We start from the raw sequence: 27805 nt of genomic DNA, 5'->3' as shown, positions 1-27805 counted from the left end.
GGCCTTACTAAACCTCTGCTTGGCTATCAGAGTGCAACCAGCCTTTAAGAAAACAAACCAACCAACTCACCCACCCACCCATCCAGGAGTTTTGCAATTACTACTCTGGAAGACTCTTCAGAATGTCCTGGTACTGACCTCTGTTACCACCCAGATTCCCTGTGGAACCTGGAATTAAGTGTTCCCTCTTCTTGTGCCTAAGATTTTTACATCACTACAGCAGTATCACACCTTAGGCTTCACCTTGCCTTTTCAGAGTAGGATTTCAGCAGGCCAAAGCTCCTGTATCAGTCTGGACTAGCCAAAATGCTGTCTCCAGAGCACAGCACAGTTTCAGGAGTAACTTCCAATCTAAGCTTAAACTCACAGGCACGAGATTTCCCAGCTGCAGTGAATTCTACACAATATGTCACAGGCAGTGACAAGCTGGGTGTTGAAAATTGGCTTGACAACGTAGGACATTTGCAACTAAACCCAAGCAATTCTTTTCATAAGGCTCATGACAAATATCTCACTAACACTTTAACAGAGACAAGCATTTCTGAGCTTCCAGCCCAGGTCCTGTTTCATGTTGCTACATGTCAGCTGCTGGTTGCAGCTTCTCTTTTAAGCATTTTTATTATTATATTTTATTATTGTTTTAATACTACGCCATCCATGAATATTCTGTTCTGACAACAGACCTGGGCAGCTGAATTCTTTTCAGCTAGTCAGAATCCGCCCCATCAAACCCAGTGTCCAGGAGCAGTTCCACCAAGGGCAGGGGTCACACACACCATCCTGTGCCACTCCACCACGGCTCCACCTACCCATGGACAGTGAGGATTTATTTCTGCCAAACAGAAACTTAACTACTTTGCCTTCCAAAGAGAAAAACCAACCAGCCCCCTCTAAGATCACATTTCATTGTTTCATAGACTTCAATCTCAAAACCATTCAAGAAACCAGGGTCCACTTAAATTCATAGACAGTTCTCCATGCTGAGCTCCCTCTGGCTGCACTGCGGACGACTAATGAGCATGCCACAGGCAAACTGGGTGACACCAGTATTGCCATGAAGATGCACGGCTCCTACTTGTGTACAACAGTAAGAGCAAGAGGATCATGTATCAGGCTGGACAGAAAGTCCTAGAGAACGTTCCAGAGACTATTCGTTCCTAACCACAGATCCCTACGACTCTGCACATACACACAAGGCACACCGAGTACCCATTAAGAAAGGATTTTCTGCATCACCTCAGACCACTGATTCTGTGTCATGTCTCCAGATGCAGCCAAGGTGAATATGTCTTCTCAGTTGTACATGAGACACAGAAGTCTGACTCCTACAGTCATGCAGCCAGAGCCCTGAGCTATGAGAGTTGAAGTAAGTCGACTATGAGGTTAGACTGAAGTAAAGCAAAGAAAAAAAAACACACAGAAGAATCCAGTAAAAGTAGTTAAAAAAGTTAAAGCAACATTTTTATTTATACCTTTGCATCACTGGAAAAGGCAATTACATAGCTATTGGTGTTCACAGCACAGAATTTGGACGAGATTTAAAAATCCACTTGTTTCTGGGTTAGGAAAACCTCACATGCCAAAAGCAGAGAGGAATCTGAGGAGGTAAATGAGAAGACTGACTATCCACACTCTTTGAGCACCACTTCTAAAAACCTTCCTTATTGCTATCTTAGGGGAGGGGAGCCTCAAACCAACCCAAATCTTTCACCATAGACACTGGTGAAATCAATGCATTAAGTTTGTTAATTCTTACAGATTATTTGAAAAACTGAAGATCCATTCTGAGATGTTTTCAAGAGTGGTGACTCCTCTTGCAGACCTAAGCTAACTGCTTGGGGCTAAAACAGAAGGATTCATGACAGGAATGGAAGATGACAACAGGGTAGCTGAGTCTAAAACCTTGCTGCTTTAACCAGCTGAATAAGAAGAATCTGTAGGAAGGAGAACAAAACCAGTTCTGCTCTCCTGAAGACAGACCTCGCCTGCCTTCTCTCCAAGGACACAGCTTTCATGACTAGTGGTTTCTGAAGCACAGGAGCTCTCCTGTGCTTTACAGCGTCACAGAATGGTTGAGCTTAGAAGGAACCTCTGGAGATCATCCAGTCCAACTTTACCTGCTAGGTGAGAGCAGTAGGGTTTTCAGATATTCAAAATACAACTAAAATGTTAATAATACATGTGACAGAAAGGAGGCGAGTCTTTCATTAGAAGCAACTACCTAGGTTCTAATAAACTCCTCCTTGGAAAGTTTCTTGCCTTAAATTTGTCAAAAACATTTCCTATTTTAACAAGGAATAAAACCATATCCATAGCTAGAAGAAAGGTGCACCCTGTGCTCACCACCCATTTTACAAATCGTGTTTTACTTTTCAACAGGATATACATATATAATTATCAAATATATATGCTATACATATAAACAACTAGATATAAAAAAACCTGATAAGTTCAAAAAGCACATGATCCAAGATGTCACGTAACCATGAGCCAGTGGGCAACATAATTAAAAATAAGCCAACACAAAAACCGATCTAAGAAAAACTCCACGTGGCTTTTCATCTAGAAAGTAACTTTAAGTCAAGTGAAGAGCTCAAAGGTAACTAAAATAACTGGCAAAATATAATCTGAGCAATCACGTATCTTTCTCAACTAAGAGCTCTGCTCCAGGAGAATTATAAAGGTAAAACATCCCACAAACCAAGTAATTTCAAATTAAGAGGAAGGAAAATTTACTGTAAAAATATGAGCTAAGAGGGGAATAGCAGCAGGCAAATTTTACAACCATGAGCAGATGGTAGTTGACATCTACAAAGCACCTTTAAATGCTGGTCAAAACGACAGGAGGCGAGGCGAGGCGAAAAGGAGCCCGACGTGTGGGCACGAGGGTCCCGAGAGGCTCCGCGGGAGAGGGCACGGGGTGGGGCTGCAGGGGCTCCTCTCACACCACCAGGGTGACAAGGAAAACGTACGGTGCCCCAGCCAGAACCCAGCAGGCAGACAAAATGTAAAATGACAAGGAGAATCAAGATGTCCCAACAGCGAAGACCAAGAGAAGGATATTACAGAGAGGTTCACGTTAGTAAAGTTTGTTATTCGTGTGCCCAGCTACGAGAAGTCCTACCAAGAGTGACACTGACTATTAGTTTTAAGCCAATTACAAAACTACTAAGAAATTAAAAATGACAAAATCTCTTTTCTCCTTAGCCTGCTTGGCAACCTCTTAAAAACCTTCCTGGGCTTGCTGAAGAACAAGTTTCTTTTTCTGCCTTTCCCCCTCTACTTCCTGTCCATTCGCTGGTGCTCTCAGTTCTACATTAGCACTAATACAAAAACCACTGCACAGGCTAAGCTTAAAAAAAATAAGGTATCTGTCTACCTTTTAATTTCTCTGTTAAACAAACAAATAAAAAGCCACAACCCCCACAAGCAGGAATCCATCAGCAACAGAAAGAGCAATGCAAGGAATCTATAGACCCATTCTTTAAAAACCATGAAGAGGGACAAGAAGACCCTCTGAAGAAGGCTGCCCTTGCTCGTTTTTTGAAAGCAGGAAAAAAATGTGAAACAAAAGGTCTGAGGAGAAAATTAGAAGCAGCTTTCAAAATAACACCACACAAAACACCACTGTGTTAGGAAGTGAAAAGGGGAAGGGGGGAAGAAGGAGGAAGAGGGGGGAAAAAGAAAGAAAAAAGGGGAAAATAAAAGGAAAAAAAGGGGGAAAAAAAAAAGGAAAAAAGTCCAAGAGCTTGAGTGCTAGGAACTTTAACATTTGCAACTCCTAAACTCATCGAACATGTTCCTCTCATCCACTATGCTCTTTCTTTATAATACTACAGTCCTTCGAGAAGTAAAATGATCGCACTAAACTTGCATAACTGCACAACACGGGAGATTTATGAGCATTTTTGAACAGCCAGATCAGCCAAACAAACAGCCTGTAGAACTGCAACAGCAAGCTACTGGGGCTCTTACTGTCGGCAACATCACAAGTGCATTGGGAGAATCAAATCTTTTATTATAAAAATCAATCACACTTCCCATTCTGATCCTCAATCCCTGAAAAAAAAAAACCCAAACCAAAAACCCTGAGTGCTGTTAATTTAGCCTTCTCACTGAAGAATGAATACCAGATAAAAAGGGAGCCGACAGCTGGCCTAAAGCCAAAGGAAAGCTTTCAGGCACAAAAAGTGCCGAGAACAATGTTTGTTCTGCGCTCAGGAATCTTTTTACGTGCAGCTCCGTGCAGACGAGACGGGCAGATCTGGCAACACGGATAAGAATATACACTCATGATGGAGGATACTGCCTTTTAAAAGGAGAAATAAATTAGAGATGAACACCTTTCTATGCAAGCTGCAAGGAGAAGAATTCCTGGAGCAATTCAATTGGGCAGAAGGAACAAGGTTCCTTTCAAAAAGTCACCCTTTAACTGGGAAGGGCGCTTCTTTGCAGGGAGCCTGAACTGAGAAATACACAGCTCCTTGCTTTCTATTTATAGTCATTCAGGCAGTGAATAGCCTCATTCCAAATGCCACAAGGCATACTCACAACCTTTTATTCCAGAGACCTGATTTGTGTTTCATTTCAAGAAGTCCAGCCCGATGAAGAAAAAAAAAAAAAAGGGAGGGGAGGGGAGCGGGGGAGGGAGCTGGAGAAATGGCAACGCAACAGAAACACAGAAACCCAGAAACACTCCTTCCCCCAGCTCCTCCTTTATGCAGCTGGTGCCAGAGAGTGTGGAGAAGAGGAGGTTTTTTAGAAACCTCCCTATGGGAAGGGAAAAAAGTGTGAGCTTTGGAAGCGCATGCATTTTTCCTCATTAACACTGAATACCAGTTGCCCTGCAATTTAAGCAGGTCTGGGGGAAGGAGGAAAAGGAGTGAGGGGTGAGAGCATTTCAATTACCCGGCTTTGAAGGACCCTTCTGAATGAGAAAGAAGACAGAAAACACTTGTCAAATGCAAGTTCAAGTGAAAGCCACTTCTGCCAATGAAGTGTGCAGATGGCTGTGGGGGTTCCGCTGAACCCTAACTGGGCCTCTATTATGTCTCTATTGCTCACAAAAAGGCAAGGGTCACCTTCAGTTTAGAATAAGTTAGCACCCTTTCCCACAGAATGACTCTGGTCAATCAAGCCAAGAAAAGGAAGTCTTCCTTTGAGTGACTGCTATCCCCATCAGCGCACTGAAGAATTTTAGAAAGGCTAAATGGACACAAAAACCTTTGGTCTCATCTACACTACTGACATTTATCAGAAAACTTTCCCACTGTTGCAGGCAATCTTGGGAGAACCAGGGTAGGCTGGTGGTGGCTGTCACGCATCTCTGTCAGCTTTCTTTCTTGTTAAGGCCAGATGATACGAGTGTAAGAACGGCACTGACAGCTTTCAGAATTTCACTAATAAGACATGGCACAAAAAGCAAGTTCTACACCTCCATTTTTAGTGTGTGTTCTTCGGAAACACAGGAACCCTACCAGGCCAGCCCACCACATCAGCTCTCGTTTCTAACAGCACGCAGGTTCACATGCTTCACAACAAAAGGCTGCAGAAATTTCTGCCAACATGGATGGGTAGAACCACCACCTGCCTTCCCAGCACTGCTTCAGACAATCCAGCTCGTATTTCCCAATATCACCTCGTGTGGTGCTGTGAAATACCATCACCAATGCAGATCCCCTAAACAACTCAACAAAGCTGAAATGGAAGAAGTCTAGGCACAAAACCCTGCATTATCCTTTTGAGAAGCTCACACCTAAGGTAACTAAATGCCAAGAAGTGTGCGGTGTCCTCCCCAAGTGGGTTCCACAGATTACACATGAGGAGGAGAGTTCCAGATGGTGAAAAGCCAAGTTATCTTCAACACTTTCCTTCTAAAACAGCAACAGGAAAATAAGAGCAGAGTAAATAAGAGCAGAGTGAGGACTTTTTGTAGTGAAAAGTTAGTTGCCAAACTGTGGTGACAAACCAACCTACCTGACAGGGTACGCTGTGCACACTGACACAACCAGCCCCAAAGAATGAGAGCCACCAACGCCTCTCAACACCACTCTAAGGACGTATTCCTGGGATCACAATTCCTGGGCAGCACAAACCATCTTCCCTAGTCTAGGTCAGAGGTGTTATTCTTGGAAGAGAACAGGAGAAAGTAGAAAAACAAAAGCAAAAAGTAGTATTTCAGGAAAATTCCTCATAGCTAAAAAAAATATAGTCAGTAACTTCAAGAAGGCTACTAAGCTAAAAGCTCTCTTAACTCTCTACCTGCTAGTCTGAGAAAGAAACTTCAAGTTACTCCAGCTTCCAAAGAAGCCACCTTTTCCTCAGAAACTGGAGAAACGTCCTTATTCTGCACCAGAAAAGACATCAGGTTCTCGTAAAGGGGGCTCATTTCCACCTTTCACAGGTACAGAAGCCTTTGTGACACTTAATGCAAACCCCTCTCTTACAGGCAGGAAGCTGATCCCAGCCAGGGAAGTGAGGCAGAATTCCCTCCCCAGCAAGCGGAAAAGGGTGATTTGGCATCAGATAGCCTAAAATAATTCTTCAGGGAGAAAGGAGAGCCTCGAGCATGTAAAACCCAAATAATTCTTCAGCTTTGTAGTTTAATACATCCTCAGGATTTCCTCTTGATAAATATAGCAAAAGCTGCACATATAGAAGTAATTCCTGAGCACTCCACGAAGACCAAATTTAGAAGCTGTCTGTCAGTTGTTTGGTTTTTAAGTCATCCTTTTAAAAGTGGTAGTACAAACCAATATAGTCCCTGGAAACCTGACAAGCTTTAGAGAATTTTATGACTATACAGCAACTCTAATAAATCATAAATGGTTCTAGACTAGTAACTTCATACTTGTACAGTTTTCGCTGGGGAAAGACTCAAAGGAGTATTTAAACTGGCAGCTGCCAGTATTTGCGGATTTTTCACTTTCAAGCTAATGGATACAGTATCAAATGGGCATAGAAAAAGTCTGGGAGAATCCTTGATCAGGAGGATCCCGTGGAGGGTCATTCAACCACATCATTATTTGAGAGTTTTCTACTAGTGCATTAAGTGGCACAACTAACACAGGCAGTATCACCTCCTGTATCGCCCACCTGGGACAAGACGCCCATGCTGCGACTGCTGAGAAGGGACAGGAGGGAATTCACATTGGTAAATTTATTTTCTTCCATTCAGTCAACAAGTCTTTCTGCTCTGCAAACAATTCCTTACTACACAGCACAGAGCAGAAAAGTGTGACACTTCTCATCAGCTAAAGCATCCGATTCTGTGAACCCAGATCTGGCTTTCTTCAGCAGCTCCCATGCTTGGTAATAATCCTCTTAAAAGTAACCAAAGCTCACATGGTGCAAGGTATAATTGAAATTCCTAATTAAGCAGCAAGTAAAATACAGACAACTTGACCAGGTGAGATCCCAGAAGGCTCTATACTCCTAACACAGCATATGGACATTGTGTGTCAGCAGGTAGATGCTGACTATATTTCTGTGCTTCAGAAAGAGGCAGTTCCACACAAGGAAATCCTGAACCAGGGTTCAGGGTTTACAAACATATCGCACAGCCAGAAGAGCTGAAATTCAAAAGAAACCATCAGGACCTGAAATCACTCCGTGGTCTGATCTATGGAACATCACTGATCATCATACGCCACCTCTGCTCCCACTACAGGCTGATGGGTACAAGGCTGGACCAACAGCAACATCATTTCTATGGTAGCAAGCTGGTTAAGAAAGATCATTCCAGATATGCCTGAGCAGAAAACTCTCAAGTTCCTTCAGCAGAGGAAGTTGAGACTCCACGAACAACCCTGCCAGTCTGAACTGAGGTGCTTATTCTTGACTCCAAAGCTCATGACGAGTCTGATGGTGCAAACAGAGTAGAGCTAATAGGCAGATGAGAAAGTGGAGATCCCTGTAGGGAAGAAAAAAGACCCTCTTCCCCTAGCTGCCAGGTTTCCTTCCTCTTCCTGAAGGTGCACACCCCCTTTTCACTGAAGAAGCCTTGTCAGGCTTTATATAATTTTGTAGAATTAGTGAGAATCTGTTTTATCCTTTATGCAACTCTCCACAGATATTTGTAATTGTCATTGTTAAAGCACTGAAGCCAAGGATACATCTCTCTTCCCCTCGGCCCCCGAAAGCCTGTGTACCATCCCAGCAACGTCCCCCTGGGAAAAGCAATCATAGCTGCTTTGTCACCAGCCTTAACAAAGTCCAAGAATTGCCAGAACCCTGCAACATTTTAAGATACTCCTTTTTCCAAATGACTCCTCCTACCTGTTCTACAATTACCATCAGGCTGCTGGCAAAGATTTGGTCCCAGGCTAACCAGTATAGATTATTTCTCTTCAGGTCCCTAAACGAGAGCTAGTTACAGACCAGGTCTTTGGACACCGCTACCCACACAGCTCTCACGCGACAAGGAGCTCCCTTCACCTGGAACAGAACCTCCCGTCCACCTACAGCAGAATCTGGGCTGGCTGGTTCTTCAGGCACATCACACACAGCACAAGGCCTAACACCCACCTAAGGCTAGCAAAAACCCAGTGGTATGTAACACTGACAAACCACACACAATGCCCACCCAAGAACCCTACGGGACGGCCGCAAACACGGGCACATAACCCCCCCCAGGCAGGAGGCAGCACATGGTGACAATCCAAACTAGGGGTGGCCCTAAGGGCAGCAGCCAGGGGAGAAGTCCAGACTCCAGGAACGTGCTGCCCAACAGAGCTACACCAACAGCAGGGAGGTACAGATGGTTTGCTAGCCCAGCCCTGACACGTGCTGTTCAATAGCAAGATGAATTCTCTGCCACAGTTCTAAAAGGAATCAAATGTCACTAAGAAGTTTCAAAAATTCAGTGAACTTAAGGCTCCCACGCTATCATAATTTTCAGTGATTTTATTACTGCAGCTGTCTACTTTGACTGATATCTGTTCTTTACATCAAGGAGATCCTGAATTTCTTATTTCTACGTCCATTTGACTTTTCTGTTCTTGTGTATTAACACAAATAAGCAATGTAGGGATTATTTACATTAACATAAATACAAACTAGGTCTTCTGGAATACACTTACATTTATAGAAAAAGATGCATTGAGTTTTTTTATGTGGTGTTAAGTTAGTTCCTCTCTCTCCGAGATTTTCATGGTGCAATAAATCAGTCCAGAATATCTCTCAAATAGTTTATTACACTACATAGTCTTTTTAATCCTTCAGTGAAAATTGCCAATGCAAAGCAACACACAGAAGAATGTATCATTTACGAGAAAAAGCCTCATGTATAAATTAAATACTGCATTTTTTTTAGGCCAAACAACTGTAAAGCAAAGGCTAATATGTGAACTATACTCAGGCTTGTTTAGAAGAAGCCTTGAATTAGTTTAGTTGTTAATTTTTCAGTACAACTGATTGCTGAAAAGCCTACTGCCATTAAAGTAGCAAATTGTTCCAAATGTCTTTTTATACTATTTACGCAGGAATTATAAAGATTGTTTCCTTAAACTTCAAGGACAGTCCACAGCTGCACCCTGGAAAATTTTTTCAGTGAACTCCAGGATTGTCACCTGGTGCCAAGTTACACTTTAGACTGAAACACCCTACAAACTTGCAAAGAATTACCTTACATAATTATTAGGCTTTTGCAAAGACAAATGAAGGACATTTGTCAATTGTGGGGAGGGGAGGGCAGGGGACAGGACACAAGGGGAAGCTGCCAGAAGGGACAGTCTGCCTAACATTTATTCCAAGAATATTGCACAAACTTAAGTAAAACACAGAAAAAATAACAGGCACCTGAGAATTCAGTAATTGCTCATTATGCAATTACACCTTAGGCACTTCAAGCAAGTGCTGAAGAAATAATACATGGGAAAACTTGGCTAACCACAAAATAAGTTTTTAAGGAGAATTAGGAAACTCTACACGTGGATGTCATTGGGTCTTTGTTTCTCTCTCTGCTGGAACCCTGTAATCCTTATTAATCTGCTGTTTGTTCCTGGAAAGTACCTTTTCTCTGTCAGTAAAATCCAGAGTTCAGCTGGACTAATCCATGCCCCTCACTCATAGCTGAAGCCATGCAGGGAAGCACACCATTTCAACAGACCCAGCTCAAACTTTGCTATATATTTTTTCCTTGCTGTACACTTTGCCAAACTTTTTTCTTTTTTTTTAAGAAAAAGAAAATTTAAAGCTAGGAACAATGCTACCACAGGGTGCCAAATCTGCAGGGAAAGCCCCATAGGCTCCTGTCACACAAAATTTTGACAATGCTTGCCAAATGGTTTCTTCGGGATGCAAACTGCTTGTGAAGTGACTGGGCCCTTTGTGCTGCAGCCGAGAGCTGCAGATGGAAGGTCAGGAAAGGGGTTTTGCCAGGAGAGGGTAACTGCTGTTCTCACCCTGTGAAGTTTTCCACGCACAAGTAAGAACATGCTCTCCTGTTCTAGGACTGTGCTTGGTACCCTCAACAGCTCTGCAGCATTCCTTTTCTAACTGTGGAAGAGAGCACCCAAAAGTGATGTCAGAGTGTGTTACCAAAAAGGAACAAAACCACCCCAAACTAAACAAACAAAAAAACCAAACCAGACATTTACAGGACGCTTCAAACCCAAGGTCCGGCAAAAACAGGACAAATGCCTTCAGCTTATCAAATTTCCAAGCTGTACAAAGTTCAGTCACTGTTTAAGAACTTGGTATATGAAGAGGCCTTCTTTCCAGGGAGAGTAAGATGACTCCCTGCAGATCTAAAATACCAGAAACCAGAGCAGAATACCAAGCAGAAATATGCACAAGCTATATTCACTCGTTTTTTTCTATATGGAAAGCAGCTGAAGGGACAAAAGCAATTCTAATGTACAAGCAGTTTGTCAAAGCTACAGAAAAGCCTCCATAGTGCACTCCTGACATTATCAGGTACCAGTCTTAACTGTACTTCTTCCCTGACAGGCTTTAAGTCCAACATTCCTCTGCACAGTAGTAGAGATAATGGTTCCAGTTTACCCTGTTTTGCAGTTTCTACACAGCAAGCTGGGACATTTTGAGGCAGGTGAAGTGGATGGATAGAAGAAAACAGTGGAGATGGGAATTTTCTCCTTTACCTTCTGACTTTCACAGAAATTTCACAAAATAGAGTTACATCTGACTATCTACTATGGTGGTTTTAGGTGTCGACATAAAGTAAATGTACCCAGTAACATGCTTTCAAGTAGTTTCAGGTGCTTACCAGGCAAACGAAAAATCCTGACACTCATCTAGGCTGACTTTTCGTTTCTGACCAGCTGTGGATGCAAGAGTCATACACACACACAGAACAAACCCCTGAGACAGCAGCTGCATGGCGAGCCATGGAAATGGGACGCTGCTGGGGATGGAACGCACGTGGGAGGGAAGGAGTTTATGCTGAATAAATACAGCGTAAGTAAAAGTGGTGATGTCCCACCTCACACACCATGCAGCAAGTTTTTGTGTGGCAGAGGAGCACAAACTACAGTCTCCTGGGAAAATCCAGGGTATCGATAGGAGCAATCAGGGTTCCAAGGCAGAGATCTGGCAGGGAAGGACTGCTAGGTGACAAATACAGGAAGCTGAGCAATACATGTGAAATACAATGCATCAGATCCATTTGCTTCTCTTCTAAAGTATTTTCTTAGCACACTTTTTCCATCTTCTAGAGGAGTACTGACGACAAGAAGCTCTCTTGGAGACCAGTCTGAGACTGGCCAGCATCTGAGCTGTGCTGGTGGCTGCTGAAGCCACACAGCTCTTTCCCAATGGACTACAATACACAAACGTGTCGGTCACCTTTTCCACAATGGAAACTGAAAATCTGTTTTCTAACTGAAGTCCTGCAGTGGATGGAGCTCTAACATCCATTTCTACGCTAACATGCCAGCACCATTTTAACTCGTGCCAGTCCAGAGGGGACCACAACAGCCCCTTCACAGCATGGTTCAGAACAGATGGCAAACATGCTTTTTTCCCCCATCACATCTTAAATAAGCCCATACAGGTATTTGTAAATACTGCCTCAAAAGGAGTCTGTTCACAACAGCTAACAAAGTAAACACCAAGCATAAAGAGAAAAAGTGCAAAAAGAAAAAAAAAAAAAAAAAAGGAGCGGGGTGTTAAAGACTTAAAATGAAAACACTTACATCTATTTTAATCTAAGAAAATGTGGAACCCATTGCTAGGAGCACAACAGGGTTGCAAAATATGTAAGGATTGATGTATCTACAGATGTCACAACCCACTTCACGTGAAGAGTTATCCTCTGATTGCAAGACCAAGTGAACCACCCTCTTCTCTCTATTTTTACAAATAAAAGAGAACCACTAAAAGTAAGTATAATAAGCAAGAGAAAAACTGAGGGAATAGAAAGCCCTTACTTTGGCTTCTCTGATTTTCCTAAACTTTGATGCCAAACCAAACAGTACTGTTGGCTTCACTGCCTCACAATGAAGTGAGACAGGCTGAACAGACCACTGTAACCCACAAAACACACTGCACAACTATGGTCCCATCTATAGAAGGGGCATCTGGAATGTTCCCTGTCCTATAGGCTGAAAAGTAAGGGGGCAGAGGACCTCTCCGACAGCCATCAAGCCCAGAACTTAGCTATTGCCAAATACTGAAGCTACAGATCTGGAGCTTGCAAACAGTCTTACTGAGGACAAAACCTTTAGAGAGTGCAATCATTCCTCAAAATCTGTTTCTCTAAAAATGCTGCATATGCTGCTCCCCAAACATGAAAACTCAACAACTTCACAGGCCATGACCCAGGGAAAAATTCCTGTATTGCTTTTCTTAGTTATTGGTACAGAAACAGGCAATAGTAATAGCATAGTCAAAACATGACTTCAGCAAACTAGCTTATATCATAGGGAATAACATTTTAAACTACTGCTTTAAAGAGAAACAACTTTTTGGGGGGTCTTTACTCTCACATTCTGGTCTGATAATTTTTTTCACTAATTTATTTCAATTAGCTGATTATTCCCCTTGTCTTACTTTGGAGCTAATTCAAATTCCCTTGAGAATTCCCTTTTTAAACTAAAGTACTCAGAGCTAATTATTTAGCACCTTTAATTTTCAAGCTGTTCTTCCAGCATCATGGAAGATAATTGACTACTACATACTAAGAATAATACAACCAGGTCAAGGGACCTATGGACATCGGTCACCTGGAGCTTAACAAGACATTACAAAGGAACACTGGCCTGGCTGACAAATCTAATCATCTTATGGTCACGCCTCATGCTGTCATCCAAACCCTTGGCTTAATCATAACCTACTACAACAACTTCAGACTGAGGTTCAAAATCCAATTTTTCTGTTCTAGAAATATGACCACAAGTGGCCGACAACCGGATGCACTTCTTAACTATTTTATTTAGAAACTAAGCATTGAGGGTGGTGTTGAACACAACAGGATGTTAAGCAACTCTTTGAGACTTCTTCACAACATCTGGCTGTGTCCATATTCTGTACTCATACCCTCGGCTTTCTCCGATGAAATGGCCACACTCCTGCAAGCTAGCCCACTACTCCACAGACAGCCCCCGCCACTCCAGGAGTACCTCCACAACAGAAGCACAGAACGGCTGCTGGGCAGTATTCGCGGGTTACACAAATGCCACACGCCCTTGTACAGCACAGCATCATCAAGCTCCATCAGTTTTTCTGAATGTCCTCTCAGTTGGATACTGACGTTAATAATTCACTGAAATCTCAGAACCTCATGAACACATTTTCAGAAGCCCCCAAAAAAGCTTGCCCCAAGCCTTCATTCAAACTTCGTCTGTTATTTATCACCTTCTCTGAGTGAAACTACTTTGGGACTCAGTTCTCTGCAGCATTACCTAAGACTTGCTTCACTTCTGTGGCAGCTCAATTATTCTTCTAGATTAAGAGTTAATCATGGGATACTAATGCAATACCAATGGGAAAAAAAGGCACCTCCTTTAGGAGAATGTCTCTTGAAACATCTCGGGTCTCCCTGGTGCAACTGTCAATTTCCAAGGCTAGACCACTACAAACATCTGCCTTGACCCTTTTTTAAATTTAAAGTAGTGAATCTCCAGAGACACTTCACTACCTTACTCACAGAAGTACATCGTAACAAGTAAGAAGAATATTTGTCCAATTTTGTCTTTGTTTAAGCAACAGGTAGACAGGACGAATTTTTTTGCATTTTCAAGAAAATTCTTCCCAAAGAAAGGGGCAGTCACACCATGTTCTATCAGACGCTCTTTCAATAATTAAGAAATACTAAATACTGTCCTAAGTGTTTATACAACATTGTGAAGAGGATTTCCCCTCCTCAAATTCAGAGGTAGAATGCCTACATTGTTCTCAAAGCAGGTGGTATGTTAAAAAATACTTCCTGTCCATGCATCTGGACAGCACAGAACCATTAAGGTCCTGAAGCATGGCTTTCTAGGGCTGCCACAGACACCTTCCTCCCATACACGAACCTTGCGTCAAGTCCTCCACATGCAGCAATTTTAGCTAGCACCAAGCACCACAGGCACGTCAAATCAAAGAAGCTGCATCTGACTGTCCCAATTTGTTGCAAAAGCCTCAGGTAAAACCTGAGATTTCAAGCAATTAAATTACACTTGTAGCCATGTCGACATAACATTTCTTGCAAAATTTTTTCTGAACAACACATTTGGCTTCCTTCTCAAATATGTCTTGTTATGCTAAATATCATGTTAATATTAATGAAACAGACTCCTCAAAAACTGGATGAACGCATTCAAGACACAAAGCACCGCGAGGACAGCACTTGTCTTCTAAGTAGTGCACCCAAATGTGGCTCTATTACTCACCTCAATTTTATCTGTTTTTGCATCTCCCCAGTAAAGCTTCTCTTTCTCAAGATCCAGGGCCAAGCCATTAGGCCAACCCAGGGATGTATTCACCAGAACTCTCCTTTCTGAGCCATCCAAATAAGCACATTCTATCTTCGGACTTTCACCCCAGTCTGTCCAATACATGTAGCTATTCAAAAAAAGAGAGGGGAAAGAGTCAATGCATGTAAAATCAACAACAAAAAGTGTCAAGATCTGTCCTGCTTTTGAAGGAGCTTACTTTCTCCTTCCCCTACCACAGCAAACAAGCCAATCTGACCTATAATCAGTGATGACAATATAAAGTTCAAGCATTAAATAAAGCTACTGAAAATGTGTACTGGCCCAGTTCTTTTGTAGTTATGATAATACTGAAGACACAGAGAAAATTCTGCCCAATACACAATTTATAAGTTCACTGAAGAGCACTATATTTAGATGTCACCTGTTATATACAGAGTATGAAAAGCATAAACCAAGGGAATGCCAGTTACTTCCAGAACATTTGGCTTGTAATATACACATCATCTCACAATCTGCATATTTTCAGTTTCAGAAGACCATAAACAGGATCCAAAGACCTCTCACAGGGCTATCAATGAACACAGAACTTACCCCATTACAGGATTGAGCACTATGGCTCGAGGTTCATCTAGGTTTTCTGAGATAAGGATCTTTCTTGATGTCCCATTCAACCGGGTTACTTCAATGCGGTCTGTTCCAGTGTCAGTCCAGTACAGGTTCCTCGCCACCCAATCCACAGCAATGCCATCTGGATGGTTTATTTCTGTGGTTACCAGAGTTTGTGCTCCAGAGCCATCAAGATAGGCCCGACGAATTGCTCGGACATCATCATCCGTCCAGTAGATGTAGCCTTCCACAGGATCATAGTCTATGGCAATGGCGTGCCTGATGTTGTCTATCTGCAGAATAATGTCAGTGAAATCTGGCATGTCCAGGGAAATCCTCCTCAAGTCAGTCCTCCTGGCAAGCAGCAAGACTTCTTCAGCACCTGGGGAGAAAACCATTCACGGTAGCATTTCCTCTGCTGTTGATGTGAACATCTCAATAGAGCACAGCAAGCTGTCAACTGCCACTGTCACTATAATATAGAGATTTCCCCAAAATAGGGGCATCGAACTTTCATTGAAATGTAGACTTGTCTGAACAGGGAGTAAATTCTAATCAGTTCTTCTCAAGTAGTTACTTGTGCTGGCACTCTTATTTCACAATGGCAGCATCTTTCTCTCAGCCTCCTAAAATAATAAGGAACATAGTAATCTCTACCTGGAATCTTAAAAAAAATACAGTAAAAAAAAAAAAAAAAAAACAAACCAAAACAAAAAATGGCAGGGGTAGGTCCAAATATTTCATCATGTTTACAGAACTCCTCAGCTCAGCCAAACTTCCCACTAGCTGTACCAGCGCATTAGACATGGTTTTCTCACACAAGCCCTACATAATAAATGAAAAGAGCTAACAGAAGACTTGAGTGTTTTGTAAACAAACTACATTAATGACTTGCTCCAGACGCCCAACAAGAGAGCAAGTCGCAACTCCAGCGAGTATTTCTCATCTGGCCAAAGCTGATGCAAAACTAATGGTAAGGCAATAGATTGTTGTTCTCTCCTCTTCTCCCTCCCCCACTGCCAAGTTTCACTGCTTGTGGAAAGGGTGCCAAACAACCACTTGGAGCACATTTCAAAGACAAATGCCACCTTCAGTGTCGTCTTTCTGGCAGCTTCTCTTATCAGTACAAAAACAGGACACGCAGCGAACTATCCAGCTGTCTAACACATTTCCCCCACGTTTACCCATGCCTGTTTTGGTACAAAAAGAACAGTATGAGTCTTTTTCCTATTCTGTTACTAAATCCATGCTGCGTAGTTTGAAAACTGACAAGGAGTTTTCATCATTTAGCAACACTCCAAAGCTGGAAACCAGAACAAAAGTCACTTGTCGCATTTCATGTAGATCAGCAAATAGCAGTGGGAGCTGGTCACTTCCCGTGCCCACCAACAGCCCAGGCTGAAGGACAATGGCCAACACGACACCTACCTTCTGAGCCCACTAAATAGAACAGAAACCCACATCCTCAGGAGAACATTCTTCTAGAAACAACTTGTACCTAGGCATGCAGTTCTGGAGACTCAGAAGTTCAATCCACATTGAAATTAAAATAAAATTCACATTCACTTTGGGAACTTGAACTTTGCTGCTGTTTGCTTTCAGGTTTGGAAATCAGAGCTTAATCTCCAAACTGTATCCCAGCAGCTCTGAAAAGAAATGGTGCTCAGGGCTGTAAGTGTGCAGTAAAAGGAAAGGATCTAGAAAAGCAGTGTTGTATCATCACCCAAGCAGGTTTGCAACACAGCACAGAGGACATAGTTTGATGTGCACTTTGAACCACCTTGAGTCACTGCAGCTCCTGAATGATCAGCCAAAGGTGGAAATCCTCACTGTTAGAGAAAGCACCTGCAAACCAGGGCACAGATTTGCAACTGCAGAGGTCAGAGAGCAAGCCACAACAGCACAGCAGCTACAGCAGACACAAACACCTCACTGTAACACAGTTTTATGTCTTGCTTCTATGGCTATGAAATATTGCACTTGTGGGAGTAAAAATAAAAACTCCTGTTTAGTGTAAGTTAAGTAAAAAGTCAAGCCTCAAAATTAAATGTGGAAAGGGAGATGTATCTGGTCATCCAAGCACTCCACAAACACAGAAGAGTTTTAAACTAAAACTTAATGTAAATTATTTTAGCTCAAGTGTCTCAAAAAGTGAGCAGCACTGCGGTTGTTCAGCCACCCACAGCGCTCTGAGTTTCATACTTACCTTAACTTCTGAATTTCTATTCTAGTGATGTGTCTGCAATCATTAGTATTAAGATTAAAGTCTGAGTAGTGTGAAGCAGAGAAGCATCAAATGATTGCCTAGCAACTGATAACACAGTTATCAGTTATATATTAACCGGTAATAAGCTCTAGTCAGTCCTATCTATTAACGGATATGACTGTTACATGTATTTCTAAGGCAACCAAGGTTACAAGGATCATTGCATGGGAACAGACAGATACAAATCAAATGTGTATGTTTTGTCTCTTCACACAACTGATTGCAGCTTATCCTTGGTTCCCTGTGAACAAGGGCAGAGTTGAACATACCAGAGGAAGGAACTGGCAGTCTAAGGCCCAAACGGCGCCTAGACTTGCTGGCGAGACAACAGGCTGAAAGCCACTGTTAATACTCCCCAAAAATTCACACCACAAATACAAAACACTCTTAGCTCCCCACAGCAGCAACAATCAGACTTTATGTGATGCAGATCTGTCCTGTGTTCACCTGTGCATATGGTCACACATCCAATTGCAGACAAAGTAATATTTTGACCACACCCAGGACAACCAAGACGCCTTGAAATTAGCAATAACATAATGAGTATGAATTCCTTGCAAAGAGAAGAAAATAATCCTGCTTTGGACACATTCAGCTGCTCCGGCTTTTTCTGCAGGCAAACACTACCACAGAAATATTCCCAAACTCAGCTCTGTCCCACGGACATACACGGCTGAAAACGAACAGCGAAAAGAAAACTTTTCTCTGTTGACCTAGCAGACCAGAAAAAAAAAATATTCACTTCAGCTGACAACCAGGACAGTTTATTGAGAGTTAAACCGGATGCTTCTTGGGAAATTCTTCTGATTTCTAACATAACTCTAGCTGAGACTTATAGGAAAAAGAAGTAAGGAGGGGAATGAGCTACTTGGCCAACTCAAAGTTCTGGCTGCGTGGCAAATTCTGCTGCAGAGAACCTTAAATTTAATTCCAAATTATTACACAACAAGGCTCTTGATAGACATACATCTACATCCTTGGACATTCAAAAGCATGTGAGCAGAGAAGACACTATCAAAGCATATCTCACAAAGTTCCACTCCCCTCCTTGATCATTATAGTGGGCAATTTTTAATAGGTGCAAAAAATCATGGCTTTTATTATAACACAGTTTAAAAATCACAGTGCTGCTTATAACCATATTTGACTCAATTAAGACGTTTCTGGTAGAGAAAAAAAGCGTTGGCAGCAGGCTCTGAGCACAGCACTGAGATGAGAACTCGACATTGGTTCTCTCTAAAAATCTAGACAAACACGCTTGTCTGGCTCATTAGTTTTATCTGTATCATGGAGGTATTTTGATTATTAATGTTGGTAGTAATGTTTTCAAGGCTACAGAAGTGTTCTGCTGTGACTTGCCTGGTGTTATCCTAGATCCCCTAGAACCTGCCTAACACATTACAGCTAGCTATTTACCCAGGGCTAAAGTGCTACAGCACTTATTTAATTAAATTCCTCTCCAAAAAACTTCTCTCGCCACAGCCTCTTTTGCAGCCACACGATGAAGAGATTCCCAGCAGAACTGCTAACTGTTACAACACAGTCCCGTGTCACCTCACACAGTGTACAAAAGCCTTTTTGGGGGGGAGCTGGGAATGAAAGCTATTCCAACGTCACAATTGAAGCAACCAAACACTGTAGCAAGAGCTGATGTAAAATATTCTGTGAAAACCATACATCAGAAAAATAGAAGGAATTGCATCCCTCTGAAGTTTCCAGTTAGAAAGCGTTTTAAAAGACCCAAGCTCAAATTGTTGTTTTATTTTTCCAGCTGGCTTAAACTTTGAACTATTTATTTTTCTTTAATCCTTTTTTTATTCAGCAACAACTTTCTGCAGACCTTCTGCAGAAATTTTCAGTAGCTCTAATAGCCATAAAAGCTGATGAACTGTTCTGATTAACACGCAGAATATCTGAATTAACAAAGAAACAAAACAGAACAGAAGCCAAAGCAATAATGTTCAAGGGGGTTATTCTCACTCCCTGAAGACTATATGCTCCCTTTGCAATTAAGAAATCTTACAGAAACAGGTTAAGAGATTTTTTGTTGTTATTGTTTGTTCATGTGATGCCTTCCTCCCACACTCAGTAATCAATTATTTTTAATATCCATGCGAGGTATGGCACTTGCTTTGATTTGGTTGGTTTGCTCTGTCGTTATTAAAAATTCATGCTTCAGTGCTGGAAATGGCAACTGTATTCTATTTGCAAAATTAACTGCAATCAGAGCTGACAGCAGCAGAGCAGGCCATCTCAGCAGCTTGACAAGAGCCTTTTTTATATTTTTCTTGGCCCACTTCACATTTGACAAGTGACAAGACATCTATAATACGGTAACAAATGCTCCAATTTATTCACCCAACCTAAACAAATGTAGACTGCAGTGGCTGCCTCTGCTAATCTATGCCAGAAAATGCCACGCTATTCCTTTCCCATTTGCCTGTCTACCAATTAGGCTAGAACAATGCTCCATTGTGGGACTTTTCCCCCAGTTATATCTATGTACAACCGCATGCAGCTGCACGTGTGGACTTAGTCTACTTACAGGCAACTTTGGAAATCTCTGTATTGATGGGGAAAAAATGAGAGAAACTGTAAAACAGGGAAAGCTTTTAGCTCTTCTTTGAAGAATAAAATAGCAAGCACTTTTTGAAAGGAGTGTGTTAGAAGTACTTCGACCGCAGGCTACTCTTTTACAAGCTGTTTCGAGACAGCTACCTTAGCACTGTTGATGAACTAAAAAAGTTTATCAGGAAGGCAAAGGATTTTGCTAGTTGCTGTCATACAGTGAATTACCTGGCAAAGTTCCAGTGTATAGGAAAAAAAAAAAAGGGGGGGGAGGAGGAAGATGCATGATGTGGAATATTAGAACGGGAGAAAACTTCATCATTCAGTATGGAGTTGTCCTGGTTTGGGCTGGAATAAAGTTCATTCTCTTCCTAGTAGCTGGTTTCGTGCTGAGCTTTGGCTTTAGGATGGGAATAATGTTGATAAGACGCTGATGTTTTAGCTGTTGCTAAGCAGCTCTCACACCGAGCCAAGGCCTCCTCAGCGTGCCCTTCCAGCAGAGGCCAGGGTGCACAAAAAGCTGGGAGGGGACGTGGCCAGGAAACTGACCCAAAAAAGCCAAAGGGGTATTCCCTAGCATATGACATAGCATATTGAGGGGAGCTGGCCAAGGGGCATCGTGGCTCAGGGACTGACTGGGCACCAGCCAGCAGCTGTACTGTGCAGCACTACATACATGCCTTGTATATTCTTTTAAAAAATACTATTATTGGTGTATTATTACTTCTATTATTATTTCTATTCTATATTATTTCTATTATTATTACTGTCATTATTACTACTGCTACTGTTATCCCTTCCTTTTCTGTCCCATTAAACTGTCTTTATCTCAACCCATGAGTTTCCCTTTTTCCCCTGGTTCTCTCCCCTGCCCCACTGGGCAGGGGGGTGACTGAGCTGCTCTGTGGGGCTCAGTCAGCCACTGGGCTTAAACCACGACAGCGTACGAGAACAGGGACTGCTGCCGTGCTCTCTAATGAGCCTGCCAGTATCCAAAACAACTGCAACAGCTTGCAGGAGGGTTGAGCATTAGCTGCTCTTCACACTACAGGAAAAATTATGCAATGAAACTCACTACGAGAGGTTTAAATAAACTGTAAAACCCCAATCCTGCTATTCAACTTCTACAGAAAATAAAAATATTCAAGGAGTTGAAACCAACTCTGGTAACAGCTAGAAATAAACGGTAATTCTTTTTCTATAAGTTCTCTCCTACCTGGCACTGGGCAGTGGGCACAGCATGCGATGCACACAGGTTTAGCAGTTTAAAGCCAAGAGCTGAGTGGGGTGGGAGCATGCAACCAACCAGATAGAAACAGGAAAGGTTTCTTTGAAAGAATGTTTTGAGTGCCCACATTCAGGCAGGACTTGGTTTCACTGAAAGCTAAGTAGGCATCAGGAAAACTAACACTTGTGACAAAGAAAGGAAATACCAGAGCACTCACGTAACTCACAAATTACATCATATCTGTCTGCATCTAACAGTGAAAAGCTATTGTCTCCTGTTTATGCCATTATCTCAGTAGCAAAATTCTAAGTTACTTTGCCTGAACCAGAAAAAAACCCTGCAATTCAGAGTTTTGACATATTCATACAGGCACTGAAAAACCCTCTACAAGCAGAGTATTAACCTGTACAGCTGACAAGATCATTAGCACAGAACAGCTCAGACAAAAGTAATGTTTCTTCCAGAGAAAGCTGTTGCAACACAGAAGCCAGTGACTCTTACTCAGAGCTGAGCCTCTGTGGGACACAAATTCATACATGCCCAGCACTACACGCTGGTGAGCACAAAGCTTTGTGAAGCCACTCGCTGACAGAGCAGTAGATAACTCTTACCAAGACTTACTCAAAACAGCACCAGTGTAGCAGGCATAACTGCACTGGTAGTAACCAGAATCAAAGATCAGCACAATTATCTGGCTACTGCTGGGCCAAGCAAAGAACCCACCCTTGTACAGAGGTTTCATCCAAAGACCTCAAAGTGCTTGAGCAGCTAAGTCTTACCCCTCTGAGGTCTGTCTACACTATACTGTGCTTTAAGGAAAGGGAAAAGAAAGTTGGAAACGTTAAGTGGTAAATATGATTGTTAGCTTATGGATATCATAGTCTTGGCTTCTACTTTTTATTAACCAAAAAAAAGAATACCCCTTTGTACAGAATTCTTACTAACAGTCCATCGCGAGCCGTAGGGAAAAGGATGGGCCAAGACAAAGTCTGTGAGAAATCCCCACCACCAGGAAAAGGGCACAGTCTTCACATTCTGCTGTTTCCTTTTGAAGCATGGTTTTAAAGTTTAAATGCACCTATTCTCTGCTGGAGATACTCAGCCTCACTGGCTCAGAGTAAAGAATCACAGACTTTACATGACAGCCATGTTACCACCTAGCAAACCAGTTTTGTCAGCGATACCTTCAACTACACACTGCCAAAGATCAAAAATTCATTGCAACCCAACAAGATACACAATTTTGTTTTTAAATACTGAACAGAAATATAATATTTTTTTTCTACAATCCCACTTCTGTTGACTTCTAATTGCAGATGTTTCCCACTCACCAAGAGACCTTGAACATAGTGGTTTCTGGGCACTGCTGTCCTCCTTTACACAAACAGAAATAAATATTTTACATCCCACGGGCCCTCTCTGAGGCTGATAGCTGCATAATGCTTTGAAGTTGAAACGTTATTTATTATGTTCCAAGTATGATGGAGCCACAGAAAATCCAATTCTGAGCTAACGCAATCATCTGTCAAAGGGTAAACTTCGTGGATAAAAATGATAAACAATTGTAAATTAGGGTTTACAAATCCAAGAAGTGTCTCAACCTCACTGTTGCTACATTGCTGCTGTAAAATAGAGCTCGGCCACCCAATGTTTGAAGAGGGATTCAAGCCAGAGCAGATTAACAAGTCGTCACTGGGTCTTGGTAACTTCTCCTGTGCGTGTACCTAGCTCACGTGAATGCAAGGTAACAACATTTACACAAAAACCTTTCCAGTACAGACCCAGAGTGTGGTTTTCCTGCAGCCTAAAACCAGAATCAATCCAGAGACTCAACAGCACTCAAAAGGGAGAGTCACTTTTTCCTTCACATACACACAAACCAAGCCCCCAACCCTTAAGCCCTTAGCATAAAAAATGAGCTAGTGACCATCTCTAACCAGGCAGCATTTCAAAGCCCTGGAAAGCTGTCAGCAATGTGAAACATGCACCAAATCCCCAAAAAGAGAGAGTTTCATTCAGTAGCTCAGCGAAATGACTGACAACAGAGCTAGAAGATGATGTGGCAGATCTTCCAGACTTCTCCTCACACTCCCTCCAGGTTTCCTCCTTACAGCATGCTTCTGATGGCTTTTATCCACTGAAATTATAATCAAGGCCATTTCCAAATAGGGTTATTTCATCTTGTCACTACACAAAGTACTCGCCATTTGGAAGGATAAAAGTTGCTATGAATAATGTAATCTTTTCATATAGATCAAATAAAATCATAAATATAACAACACTAACAAAAGCAAGGGGAAAACAGGCTCAAAACAAACAAGATCTGCACATGAATGAAAGAAAAAACCTCATGAATTTTTAATGAAATGGAGTAGAAATAGAAGAGGTAGCTTCTAGATCTCCTAGGCTGTCAGGATTGTCTGGGCATCGTTTCATCCAACCCCCCTGCTCCAGCAGGTCACCCACAGCAGGGTGCCCCTCCACACGTCCCCCCTTCCCTTCCCTTGTCCTCCCCCAGCCTCCCGTGCTCCGCTGGGGTCGGCTGTCCATGGTGTCCCCTCCCAGCTGCTACGGCCCAACTACCCCATCTGCTCGCTGGGGGGGTGGGCTGAGGGGCAGAGCAGCCCCGACCCTGTGTGAGCCCTGCTCAGGAATCACTGAACCAGCCCTGAGCTATCCACAGTCTCCAGCACAAATCCAGAACACGGCAGTACCAGCTGCTGGAGGAACACCAGCTCTGCCCCAGCCCAAACCAGCACAGAGAGTCTGTCTATGGAGAGTTTGAGCTTCTGAAGGGACGCTGTGGGGGACCATGTTGAAGGCCTTGCAGAAGTCCAGACAGACAACACCCATAGGTCTGCCCCGGCTGACTGTTGCAGCCACTTCATTATGGAAGGCCAGCAGGTTGGTCAGGCAGGATAGACATGAAGCTATCACCTGTGGACTCTGCCCTCCAAGGCAAGAACAGTTCAAATGGTTTACTGCTGGAGACATGGCAGTAGCTATTAGTACATTTGTCTTTCTCACAACACTTCAAACTACTACCAGCCCAACAACAGCAGTCACCTCAGGATAGCTCCAAGTCAGAAGAATGACTGAAAGAATGTCCCCAAGCTTTTAAAATTTCCACACTTCTGCTCTACTTCCCAAACTGGCCTATTTCCTTGTCCACTGCTGACCAAACCACACTTTGCTTCCCTGAAAATATGCATAGAACACACATAGTTTTTGCTTTGGTCCTAGGACTTCCATTACTTGGATCAGAAATTATCTAAAGCAAGAAACTGAAGACTAACTAAAGCAAGCTTACAATTGTATGATTGCATAAATAAAGCGTTAATTAGTTAGAATTCTACATCCCTTTTAAATGACTGCAACCAAACCTATGGTCCTTTCTCAAACGTTCGTGCCATTGTTCAAGCAGGCTTAGAGAAGACATTCAAACAAACACAAAACCACCCACCACAAACCAAAAAAAAACAAGCCCACAAATCAAGAAATCCACCTGGTCTAAGAACTGAAGCTCCACTTTGAAACATGAAAATTCAGAGGTCAGTCACTCCTGGAAGTTACAAGGTAGTTAAGAGCTATTACTGCCTAGGCCACCCCCACAGGCCCTGCAGACCAGCGCCATGAGGCTCCGAGGGGCATCACAGACTGTGACTTCAGCATCTGTGAGGCCAGGCTGAGAGGGTTGGGGTGGTTCAGCCTGAGGAGGCTCCAGGGGGACCTTACTGCAGCCTTCCAGTAGCTGAAGGGGCCTACAAGAGAGCTGGGGAGTGACATTTAACAGGAGCTTGTAGTGATAGGATGAGGTATAATGGCTTCAACCTGTAAGATGGTAGGGTTAGATTACAAATGAGGAAAAAGTTCTTCACTATGATGGTGGTGAGACACTGGCACAGGTTGCCCAGGGAAGCTGTGGATGCTCCATCACCGGAGGTGTTCAAGCACAGCTTGGATGAGGCTCTGAACAATCTGGTCAAGTGGGAGGTGTCCCTGCCCATGGCAGGGGGCTTGGAACAAGATGATCTTTAAGATTACTTCCAACCCAAACCATCTATTATTCTACACAGGCAAGATAGGGTTCAGATACTGATCTAAAATCACATATTTGGACACATCCTCCAAGACAACAGTGGTGCAACACAACTTCTTAAGTAATTCCAAGTCCATAGCTTGGATGCTCTCTTTGCTCAGCGTACATGGTCAGATGCAGCTGATTCACTTTCCAAATTTATGACCCCTCTGCTTGTTGACACAGGATCTTCAAGCATGTCCAGAGCATTTGCAGAGACAACAGAGGAAAACAGACTTAGTATCGTTCATCTGGAGGGAAACAACACAAAAATATCTACCTGCCCCAAACAAGTACACATTCCCAGAGAGGAACTTATTCTTGATGCCAGTTGCAATTTATCCATGTGTTTACTATATGTTAATAGTGATGGACATCTACTGTAGGGCTATTTTTTATTATTTAATCAGAGCAACTGTTTAGAACCACAGAGGAAGCGAAAATAAATCAACACCAAAACCCAACACTACAGAATAATGAACTATCTTTTTAATACAGTCACAGTATTTATGGCTTCAGCACATCTACAGTTATATATTCAGAAAAATATAAAAATCCAGATGGAGAGTTCTGATGTACACAGGCAGCGAAGCAAATAGTGGCCCAGCCTGTTCCTGAACTCAGGTTTTCTTAATTACCTAGGCTTGTTATCATTCAACACTCTTTGTAAAGAGCTACAGAGCTCAACGTTACCAATATATGTGTTCTTCAATGTCCAAAGGAGTGGAAATTGCCTCAAAAGCCTTAGGGCTTTTCTGCACAAGAATACTTTCTGACAGAGATTACAGTAACATTATGCAGTTGTATTTGCACCAGTAAACTCCCCATGTGGACAAAGATTTTGACAACAGAATGCTTTTTCTCTTGCAGACAAATCCCCAGTAGCATTTGTGTAATTCACTCAAAAGCCTAACATCAAAGAAGCAGATCTATGATTCTAAGTGACTTTGTACTTCTGCATTTCTGCCCAAGCAAGAGGGGATGAAATGGAGAGCTGGTCAGCACTGTCCCGTTGGTAGCTCCTGACACAACTTCATTACAAAGGACTTGTGCAGAGAACAAGAAGTCAGTTCCTTGCAACCAAGGAGTTAATTAATAAGAGGGGAAAGAGAAGCACATGGATGTTGGCATAAGGCAGACAAGACAACAAAAGATGTGGAGCTTGGGAAAGAAATAATCCATAAAACTGAACGAAAAGGCCACATTCTTATGCAAAACCAGATTTCCTGTTCCCATCCCACTTTTTTGCACTCCTTTGACAGAACACCCTTGACAGATTGTCTGGCCTGACAATGGAAAGGTGAAAGCACAGTATAAGCAGTCACTCCTGCTTGTGCTATCCGCCAAGATGCCAAAAGCAGGCTGACCTTCATTCCCACTGCCAGAAACATGAGGTCAATATGAATGTCTAAAAAGGTTGTCCTGAGCATTCAACAACGTTTTTTTAAAAAGCTGTGAAAGGGAAACTTTCCAAGGCTGGAAGAAGGCAAGAGAAACGTCTTTCAGCAGCTGCAAGAACTACCTTCTAAGCTTTTCAACTGCAGTAGGATGAGCTAATAAAGCTGGCCCTTAAACCGTGGAGGTTCAGTGTTTGAATTCTGCTTCAAGTTCACAAATGAAAGGAATCTATTATGCTTGCTTTAGTCCTCAGAGCCACACTGGAAAATGACTACTCTGACTAGACTCACTGAAAACTCCCTGGAGACAGGCAGCAGAGTGTCTTTCAGCCTGTTGGCAGAACACTCTCCAGAAACTTGTCTCCTAGTGTCTTGCCACCGTACACAAGCATCTCTTACCTCTCAGTGACATGGAACAGCCACCTAGAAAATCTTTTTCTCTAGATGAATTATCTCAAGCAGCAAACTTTACAACCCTCATTATACAAAGCATTGCCTCGCTTTTTCAAATTAAATATAATGCCCAAAAAAGACAAACCAGATCCTGGAAGAAAAAACTTCCAGTGCAGTTGCCTCATAAATCCTTCCCACAGTGCAGCCCAAAGGGAAACAGAGGGATGATTCATCTTCGGAACCAGAAAAATGATGGGTTTAGTTTAAATCTTAATTTTGAATTTTTACGTGCAGATCATTTCATTATTAAACAAACTGAAGCAGGGGTAACTCACTGGGTTATCTCTAAAACAGCCCATGGGCATGTGGAAGTGGCCCTGAATGAATTCT

General features: G+C 42.5%; 1 protein-coding gene across 1 annotated transcript in view; it reads right to left on the bottom strand.

The window, feature by feature from the left end:
* The window catches only part of LOC103778772 (low-density lipoprotein receptor-related protein 5), a gene marked incomplete at its 3' end in the record, with an annotated part of 77426 nt that overhangs the window by 23690 nt on the left and 25931 nt on the right, over window positions 1-27805 (bottom strand). Inside the window, exons 6-7 of the mRNA XM_008946384.1 lie at window positions 15471-15867; window positions 14835-15006 (exon numbers count right to left, since the gene is read on the bottom strand). Coding sequence (XP_008944632.1) covers window positions 14835-15006; window positions 15471-15867 — 569 coding nt within the window. The remainder of the gene's footprint in view (window positions 1-14834; window positions 15007-15470; window positions 15868-27805) is intronic.

Source organism: Merops nubicus, unplaced genomic scaffold (assembly GCF_000691845.1).
Source record: "Merops nubicus isolate BGI_N331 unplaced genomic scaffold, ASM69184v1 scaffold5038, whole genome shotgun sequence".
Taxonomy (NCBI): Eukaryota; Metazoa; Chordata; class Aves; order Coraciiformes; family Meropidae; genus Merops; species Merops nubicus.
This window is presented reverse-complemented; position numbering and strand designations above follow the sequence as displayed.